Raw genomic sequence first — 9733 nt, forward strand, 5'->3', positions numbered from 1 at the left:
AAAGTCACCTGAACAAAATTTGCTGAACCATCGTTGACACTTACGAACTTCCAAAACATTTCCATTAACTTCTTTGGTTACAGAGGCATCGTTTCCCTTCTTGTATTGAAACAGCATTACATGCCAAATGTGTGTGTCATCGTGTGCCATCACTATAAGGGATTAGAGCATACTAAACTTTACACATATAGGCTACATTAACATGACGTTTAGGTGGTTCATTTATTATATGTGATGTACGTTTTTTGGGGATAGTTAATAAAAGTGTTCCAAAACACGACATTAATTTCTTGACGACCTAATGTAATCCAAGAGAGGCAAAACTTATGGATTTTTTGCCTTGATTTTGAAAGGAAACAAAATAAAAAAGCAAAAAAAATAAGCAATGTTGTAGACATAAAAAAAAAAAAAGAGATGAATAACTGAACTGTAAACTTTGATTTTAAATAAGCCTTGAAAATTACAACAACCTCCACTAAATAAAATCTATGTAAGGCTTGTATTTATATTTTATTTTGTTGTTTCAAGAATATTTGTATCTTGTCAAAATTACTGACATCTTTTACATCATGAAAGCATAGGATTATTTACCTGTTTTGAAGTGCTGTCTGTATTTGATTTCAGAAATGGTTTATCATAATGTCTTATACCACCAAGATGTGATACAAGATGCCGGCAAGTCAGTGTAACCTAGATGAAAATTAATAATTTATACATTTACCTAAGACTAAGACTCAGTACAAATGTTTAGAACAAAAAAGTTGTCCTCTTATAAAAATGCTTTATAATACTTTTAATAAGTTCTGAAACTTAATCTCATCTTTAATTACTTTGCACAATTCTTACAAAATATTTACACAAATTACAACACACTTATACAGTTTTTAAAATTAAAAAGTACATATTTGTTAAAGCTTTAACAAGTAGTTGTATACAAAGCACTTTAAATATGTGCTCATTTATGTCAGGGAAAACAAACATCTGTAAAACTCTTCTAAGTTTGCAAGTAAAGACTTCTACATACCTTTTCATTTTCAAAATATTTTTCAGGAAAGTTGGGCACATATTCTTGTATAGGTTTATCTAAATCTAGCTTCTTCTCTTCCCAGAGTTTCCCAATGGCTATCATAGTTATGCTCTTGCTAATACTGGCAATTCTCATTACAGTGTCTTTGTGACAAGGAACATGGTTTTCTACATCAGCATGTCCAAACCCTAAAATGACCAAACAGTTAAAATAGTGAAGTTTGAGACTCCCCTAGTACTTAAGATATACATCACTTTAGCTTTAGATTAACAGAATGCAGCTTGGTTCTAATCATGTTTTATTTAAAGCAGAGTTTGCTAATTTTAAGCATTCATCACTTAATCTCTTTCTCTATCAGGGTCCAAAATCACAGTTTTGTGCATATATTTATAATCATGCAATGAATTCTTCATCTCTAAATATATTAAAAGGGTTCTCATATTGCCATTTATTGCAGCATTCAGAAAATTTAATTTTTTCCATAAGTTGAAGAAGTAACTTGGATTACTATTGTTGTAAGTTATATTTTCATTGTTTTAGTTTACATATTTGCTAGAGAGCACTTGACATTAAGCTCAACTAAGTTCATATAGTCCTAGAATACCTAGAAAGTTCAAAATGACATCAAGAATCTAATAACTTTAATTAACATCTAGACGTTGGAATGTAAGTTATAAATACGATTAAGCAGTTAGTTCAGTGAGTATTATTCAATGAATGGTCAAGTAAGATGTTGCTCAAGTAAAGTTATTCAGTAAGAGTTAGACTTATGTAAACTAACCATCAAGGTAGCCAGCATTTGTTACCAGTAAAGGAAATTTCTCTTAAACATTATTAGTATATTAAGCCTACAATAGTATCAAAGTTTAAATTGAAAATTTAATGAACTAAGGACTACAACTTGCATCAATGCCAATGTTGTCTGCAGCAAACATTATTGAAGAATTTAATTTATCATTACGTCAACTGGACTTTGAATCATTCTTACCAAATAATCTAAAACAAAGAGGACTTGCCCAAGAATAGGACATATTACAATACTATAATACCAATTTGTTTTTTTCACTCATCAGTGAAGTACTCTACAACCCTCTTCTATATCAATCAACATTTTTAACAAGGTGATGTTTCAAAAATTATATATGAATACCTAATCTTCATAAATCTAAAATCTGTACCCATTTTTACAAAATCACATGTATTAAGTACTGTAAAAATATGTATAAATGTTTCAAGAATTTACACATGAAAGTCTCTTGAAACAAATTATAATTTTGGTTATTACCAATTTTGTACCTTTTAAGCTATTATATGTTGTAGGGAAAAAAATTACCTTTTCATACAGCAGTCAAGATATATAATACATTATAATAAAACATAAGTACCTTCTTGCCAAACAGTGTGACCATTGACACTCACTCCCACAACAATTCCTGGAGCACCAAATTCATCCTTTAATAACAAAAAAAAAAATATTTTTTTAATTTTAAGTCATAATAATATCAGATGAAAATAGAGATTACAACCTGCTAAGTGCTCCAATTTCAAGCTCTATTAGATCTCATAATATCAGTCTAAAAATAATGGCATGCCATTTCATCTATAGTGAAATTTTATGCAATTACACAACTTAGATAAATTAAAACCAATGCAGATAGCATTAGAAACATACTTTCAGAAATATAGTTAAAACACTACTACTTTTAAAGCATACTATGTGAAACTTCACATATTGTAGGCAATATTCATTTGAAAATTGTTTATTGAAAATTAATACAAACTTCCTATTGGACCACTACAAATACACAGCAGAAATGTGGTCTCACAAAAAAACAGAGTTAAATATATATATAATCTATATTGACTAATTATAAATGTGAATTCCCATAAAACTTCCATGAAGAAATCCATTACTTTATGTGTGATGATATTGTGGTTTGTTTGTTTTGAATTTCGCATAAACCTACACGAGGGCTATCTGCACTAGCCGTCCCTAATTTAGCAGTGTAAGACTAGAGAGAAGGGAGCTAGTCATCACCACCCACTACCAATTCTTGGGCTATTCTTTTACCAACAAATAGTGGCATTGACTGTCACTTTATAACCTCCCCATGGCTGAAAGTGTGAACATGTTTAGTGGGATGGGGATTCGAACCCGCAACCCTTAGATTGCGAGTCAAGAGCCCTAACCACCTGGCCATGCTGGGCCTAATGATATTTTACCATTTAAGTTCTGATAATGCTGGTAAATGAAGTCTGAATTATTCCTCCCACAGCAAAAATGCTGTGAAATTATTATATTTCATGGATCTACATTGTATAGCTTTGGTAATATCACATCTACAGTATCCAATATTTTGTGGCAATGTTTTTGGTTTGAAGTAAAGGTTTACTTTCAAATTTACAGGTTTTTTTACTTATTTTAAGCAAAAGTAAAGAAATTGAAGGATGAAAACAAAAAATAAAAGTTTTTATATTTTTCAAAGGTTTCACTAGGAGGCCTGTGAATATCTTGATTCAATATTATAGTCTATCCTAACTCTAATCAATGAGTAGTGTTTTTTGTTTTCTATTACACTTTATACATGAAATGTTCTGTTCCCATTTGTATTTTGTATATCAATAACAACATCAATGAAATAAATCCTCTTTTGACTGTGTCTCAACAACCAGGTAAAAAAATATCATAGTGAATAATATACTTTCCTGTGAGTGGTGGAAGGAAAAAGTTGAGAATGCAAACATGAATATCAGGGATGATATATAGAAGTTTACATCCATACCTCTATTTTGGTAAAATTGTTCCCCTTTTTCAAAATATGAGTTTGTGAAACAACATTGTCAGACGATGAGGTGTGTACTGGTAGTTAAATTTTTATAACACAAGTTTATGGTTAAAAAAAAGGTTGGAATCAGTTCTTAGATGATGCCTTGAATAATTTGATGGTTGAAAGAATGTCTTAATAACCTCTTGCTAACTTGATTTTTCTGTGTTTTATATATAATTTTATAATGATGTACAAGTTGTGATAAGAAAACATGAATTCCTCTAAAGATACATGCACTGTTTTTTTACCCAACATTATTATCTGATGTATTACTTACTGTTAATTATTATTTCTTGCAACTATGGATCAACAGGTTTACAATTTGATTAGAGATTATGAATTAAATATATATGAGCAAAAGTATATCTATTAGTTTAAACAATAAACAGCATATTTCTGACCATTAAGAGCAACAAGATTGTCTTATGTTTTTACAACATACCTACAGGTTAGAAAAACAATAATTATAAACATAAAATAAGAATTTCCCAACCTACATTATATATATATATATATATAGAAAGAAGGAGAGAGTCATATTTTAAGGGTAATTTTTAATTTAACATCCATATATGATATTGTATATAAAGATGAAATTGCAGTTGTCACATACTGCTACCACAAGCACCACTGTGATTTCTTTCCCCTATCTTCCATGGGTATAAATGGGTCAGTAACATTGCAGTTCATTCAACCAACATGAAACTGAAAAGTGTGCAGTCAGTGATTTTTTTGTTTATTTATAGTTAAAAACAAAGCTATACAAAGAGCTAGCTGTGCTGTGCTAACCACAGGTATTGAGACCTTGAATTTAGTGCATTCAGTCCAAAGACTTACTGTTGTGCCACTACAGGACATGTGAAAAGAAGTGAACTAGTGAAATGCATTACACCAGATTACACTTGAAATAAGCCATGTACAAGCAGGCCACCAACAACAGGTTAGCCATAATGTAACAGAACAAGCAGGCACAAGTGCACATAGGTGCATATCATGTTGGTCAGTGTCTGGATTTGGAAATTTCAACTGTATATAAATAAGCTCTTGGGTCAACTTTGTAAATGTTTCCTTACCAGCTTCGTCATGTTCAAGCACTGAAGGAAATGGATTAAACGTAAAAACTAGCCTGTCAATTTTTTGTTGTGATTCTAAGCAAGACTGGAAGTCAATTACCAATGACCTGCTGATATCTTATGGTCTGATGAAGCATACTTTACCCTTTCTGCAAGTTTCAACATGCACAACAATAACCTGCCAATATCTTATGATCTGATGAAACATACAGTAGAACCTCAAATAATGGACAACTTGAAACAATGGGCACCGTGCCATTAAAAGTAAACCTTTTCAGTCTCTTTTTTCTATTATTTGTAACCAAAATAAATCTTGCAATAACAGGCACCTCAATATTCCAGATTAAGGGCAGTGTCTTTGGTATCATTCTCAGTTAACCCTTTTGCTGTGGGCAGGTTAAATTGCACATATCATGTCCTTTTAGAGTTATTTTCAAAATTTTATTAAATAACTTTACTATTATGCATGACTGTAAATACTCAACATCTTAGTTTTCAATGTATTTTTTTTATTCTTCTATGTTTAATAAAATTAACTAAAATTTAAGCATTTGTGAATAAAGAGTATTTATTGGTTGATGAATAAGTTTCCTGAAAGGGAAGTAGGATTTTATAACTATGTGCACAAACATTTTTGTATGCCTTACAGTATACTGCTAAATTCCAAACATCCCTAAAGAATGACCACTATTCAAACACTTGCGATGTTTATTGGATCGGCTCTGAACCATATACTGTAATAAATGTTTTCACAGATTCAAAGTGAAATCTTAATATTCTGTGGAATTCTCTTTGTAAACACTGTAGGATACATAATCTGATAAATTCCACATCATGTTCTTGAAGCAGGGGTCAAGTCAGTGTATGGGAGTGTTTGAAAAGTCATTGGTCATCATGAAAACCCTATTGCTTTCATAATGTGAAGAAACTGCCCTCCCCATAACCTACAGATGGAAAAAAGGAATGAATGACCAGCAGTCTCTACGAGGAATGGCCAGAAGGTTCTGCTGGTTGTTGACAATGCTCCATATCATGGCAACATGCAACTCGCAAACACCCGTGTCCTATTATTACCTCCTAATTGCACCTCAATCCTGCAACCCCTTGACCAGGATGTCATTAAAACTGTGAAATTTCTCTATAGAAAACAGTTTCTTTGAGTTGTCCTAGCAAAATTGAAAACCACAACAGATGCCAACATTGCTGCTAAAGAAGTGTACATGCTTGATGCCTGTTACTGGGTTGCAGAAGCAGTCAGGAAAATGAAGCCACAACTGTACAGAAGTGCTTCCGTTTCTCTGGAATCAAAGTGGATGAAGAAATTTGAACAATTCCTGGAGATGACAAGAAAGACAACATTCCAATAAGTGATCTGATGGCACATCGGTCAGAGAAAACTGGAAATGAACAAGTTTTTACTGCTGCACAGTTTGCAGACTGGGACAAAGATGCTCCAGCCCCAGAAGAATTTGAAGAGGGTTGGGAGCAATAAATTGCAGATGACATTGCAGGAAAGCCTTCTCAAAGTGATGACACAACTTTGGATGATGAGGTGCCAACCCTTTTGCCTGAGCCAGAACCACCATCCCCTAACGTCAAGTCATTCGTGCAAGCACAACAATGGGCTTTTGACCTGAAACAATTTGCACAATTTAGATGCAGTCGGAAGGGTGCTCTTAATATCAAGGTTCTACTGTACTTCAACCTTTGTGGAAGTTTCAATATCTTATGGTCTGATGAAGCATACTTCAACTTTTCTGGAAGTTTCAACATGCACAACTGCAATATCTGGTCAGAAACTAATCCACATGTAACATTTCCTACACAACTCCATAATGCTAAGACGGGTGCACAACTCAATTTTTTTGGGGGCCAACTTGGAATGTGAATGAGACTTGTCGGGCTATAATATTTCTTCCTCCAAAAAATTTTTAAGCCCTTTGCGTTTCTACCAACTATAAAGACTACTTAAAAAAAATTCTATTAAATTATGATGCAGAAACTCTTAAGTTTAATAACAGACAAAAATATTTCCATCTAATGAACAAAAAAAAAACTTTCAACTTTGTGCACTATAATTTCATGTCACAGGCTATACAAAATGAGCTGGCAGAACAAATTTGACCTGTGAACCATATATTGCTAAGGTGGCATGGTTTCACATCTGTTATTATTGGATCTTACTTTTTGAAGAATGATCAGCACACAGACTCTAAACCTGCACAGCCAATGCTGCACAATACCACACAATTCTCACAAGCAATGTGATTCCCATGTTGTAGCAACAAAATTGGAAATTATGTAGGATGGTACCCTTTGCATATTGATAACCAAGTAAAACAAATCTTTTGGGAACACTTTCAAGAAAGATTCATTTCACATCACTTTCCTTGAATAGCTGATTCATTCATCAGACCTAGCATTAGCTGATTTCTGGTTGTGGAAGAATCTGAAATGAAGTCATGCTGTGCAATTTCATTTTTCGGTGCCATACCATTTGTGAGATATGATGTGCTTAACTGCAAAACATTTTTTATGATCACCGTGTATAATATAAAGTAAACAGCATGCTTATTATCAAATTAATAATAATTTTTTGTAGTCTTAACTTTCTATTCATTCTAAATTTACACATTGTACTGTTTCTCATTTTGCCAATGATTAGCTATTTAAAGATAGTGTGAAAGTAGTTTTACTTTTACCTTTGGCCAAACATTTGACTTTCTCCAGAATGAATTATGTTAAAAGATTTAAAAAATTAATCTCCAATTCTTCATTTAAAAGTCTACCAATTTTGCTTTGGACAGCAAATATCTGTACTTACTTTTAGACCATAGTCTCCCCCCCCCCTCCAAAAAACAACAACAACAACAAAACATGTTAATGAGTGAAGATAATCGTGTTGGTTCAAAGCAAGTCGCCCCTCAGTGGCACATTGGAATGTCCGTGGACTTACGATGCTACAAACCGGTTTTCAATACCCGTGGTGGGCAGAGCCCAGATAGCCCATTGTGTAGCTTTGTGCTTAGTTACAAACAAACAAACCAAAGGAAGCACCGACTTTTTTTTTTTATAGTTTCCCCAGAAGTTTCTCTGCTTTATTTAATTGTGAAATTACACTCACGTGAATATGATACTTTGCATTACTGTATAATGCATACTGAAAAAATGTGTAATTAAACTTTATTTATGCTTACCTTAATTCTTTGCACTATATCCCTTCCTTTTTTAATAGCAAGGGAAAGAGATGATGAAGATGTTCTATTCAAATAATTTTCCCCTTCCTGGGTAACAATAGTAATATCTGTGTCACTTTCAGTTTCACTTATTTTATTTTTAGTTACATATCGTGCAACCTCATAAAGTCCAAAAGTACTAGCACAAAGGAAAACGGCGTAGTACTTACGATGATGACTCTGAAAATAAGGTTTACTTTTTACGATTGTTTGCAGGTTATTATAAAAAAATTTTGTCACTGTTATTTGTCGTAAAAAGCGTATCTTCGACTTCGGGTGAAACAAGAGTGACGAGGACACATACCTTGCTCTGCAGAACATTTTAGGTAGTTTCTTAATTATTGAAAATAAAACTTGGAAAATTGAAGTTTATTTTACTTTTTCATAACTAAGTAGGCGAACTCCGCCCTTTTGTTAATACTTAATAACATTTCTTTATTAACTAGAATTACACTTACAGTTTACCGTCAAAATATAATTATCACAAGAAAACAGTTTATAAGAAGGCCCCCAGGGCGCGCTTGCGTATAGTACTCTTTTTGAAGCGAAACATCGATTAAGTAAAAATATTCAAGCAAAACACAAATTAACCTTCTAAGTAAGTAATACTTTAATGATATTTATTTTACATATTTTGTTTACTTCATGATTTGTAAACAAAATGAATTTGGATATTTGTCTGTGTTACACACTACGCAAAAGGTCTCCTGTTTTTCTGGTTATAAAACTGACCTGTTGCTGCTATTGTACAGGGAAAACAATGTATTACACATTATAAATACACTTTCATTGGTATACCGCTTTAGTAAAAAAGTTTAGATAGTTGTCCTTTGAAAGAGTTCTAAGATTGTTAATAGACATCATTATGTGTTTGCCACTGTAAAATACACTTTTGGACAAATACGAAACTCCCCAAGCATCTTTGGATATCAGATATTTTTTGCAGAAGCAACAGTTTGAGAGCATTAGTTTCTTGCTCTTTATATGTAGCCCCCCAGTAGCACAGCGATATGTCTGTGGACTTACAACGCTAGAAACCGGGTTTGATACCCGTGGTGGGCAGAGAACAGATAGCCCTTGTGTAGCTTTGTGCATAATTAAAAAACAAACAAACAAAACAAACAAACTTTATATGTATTGTTACGTCTCTGGTCGTTTGATAATTTCCAGTAAAAATTCTTCTCGAGGAACTTAAGCGATACAAGTTTTTTTCTTAACTAAAACTAGTTTATTCTTTATCAATACAACTTTGCAATACACTTAATTTCCACAGTCACTTTAACTTGAACACACGCTATAATTCACAACGATTCACGGTCACTACCACTCACTTGGCTCAATTATCTGTCTCTATCTGCAACTTATTTGCCGGGCTTATATACTAAAATGGAGGGCGTCTGGTAAACACTCGGGCCTTCATGATCCTTCTAGAAACTCATCACGTGTTACCAGTGTCACGTGAATTCCGCTATCGTAACACTACCCCTTCCTTAGTATTGTTACGTCTCCGGTTGTTAATTGATTTTTCCGTAACTTCGTTCCGACGAAACTTTAACGACACAAGTCCTT

The 9733-nt window shown here is 33.0% G+C and overlaps 1 protein-coding gene across 1 annotated transcript in view; it reads right to left on the reverse strand.

Moving 5' to 3' along the window:
- LOC106464505 (serine beta-lactamase-like protein LACTB, mitochondrial) overlaps positions 1 to 8670 on the reverse strand; it is a 19451-nt gene extending 10781 nt beyond the window's left edge. Inside the window, exons 1-4 of the mRNA XM_013924650.2 lie at positions 8126 to 8670; positions 2413 to 2479; positions 1025 to 1215; positions 592 to 690 (exon numbers count right to left, since the gene is read on the reverse strand). Coding sequence (XP_013780104.1) covers positions 592 to 690; positions 1025 to 1215; positions 2413 to 2479; positions 8126 to 8485 — 717 coding nt within the window. The 5' untranslated portion in view covers positions 8486 to 8670. The remainder of the gene's footprint in view (positions 1 to 591; positions 691 to 1024; positions 1216 to 2412; positions 2480 to 8125) is intronic.
- Positions 8671 to 9733: the final 1063 nt, after the last annotated feature.

The sequence above is a fragment of the Limulus polyphemus genome, unplaced genomic scaffold (genome assembly GCF_000517525.1).
Source record: "Limulus polyphemus unplaced genomic scaffold, Limulus_polyphemus-2.1.2 Scaffold1670, whole genome shotgun sequence".
NCBI classification, from domain to species: domain Eukaryota; kingdom Metazoa; phylum Arthropoda; class Merostomata; order Xiphosura; family Limulidae; genus Limulus; species Limulus polyphemus.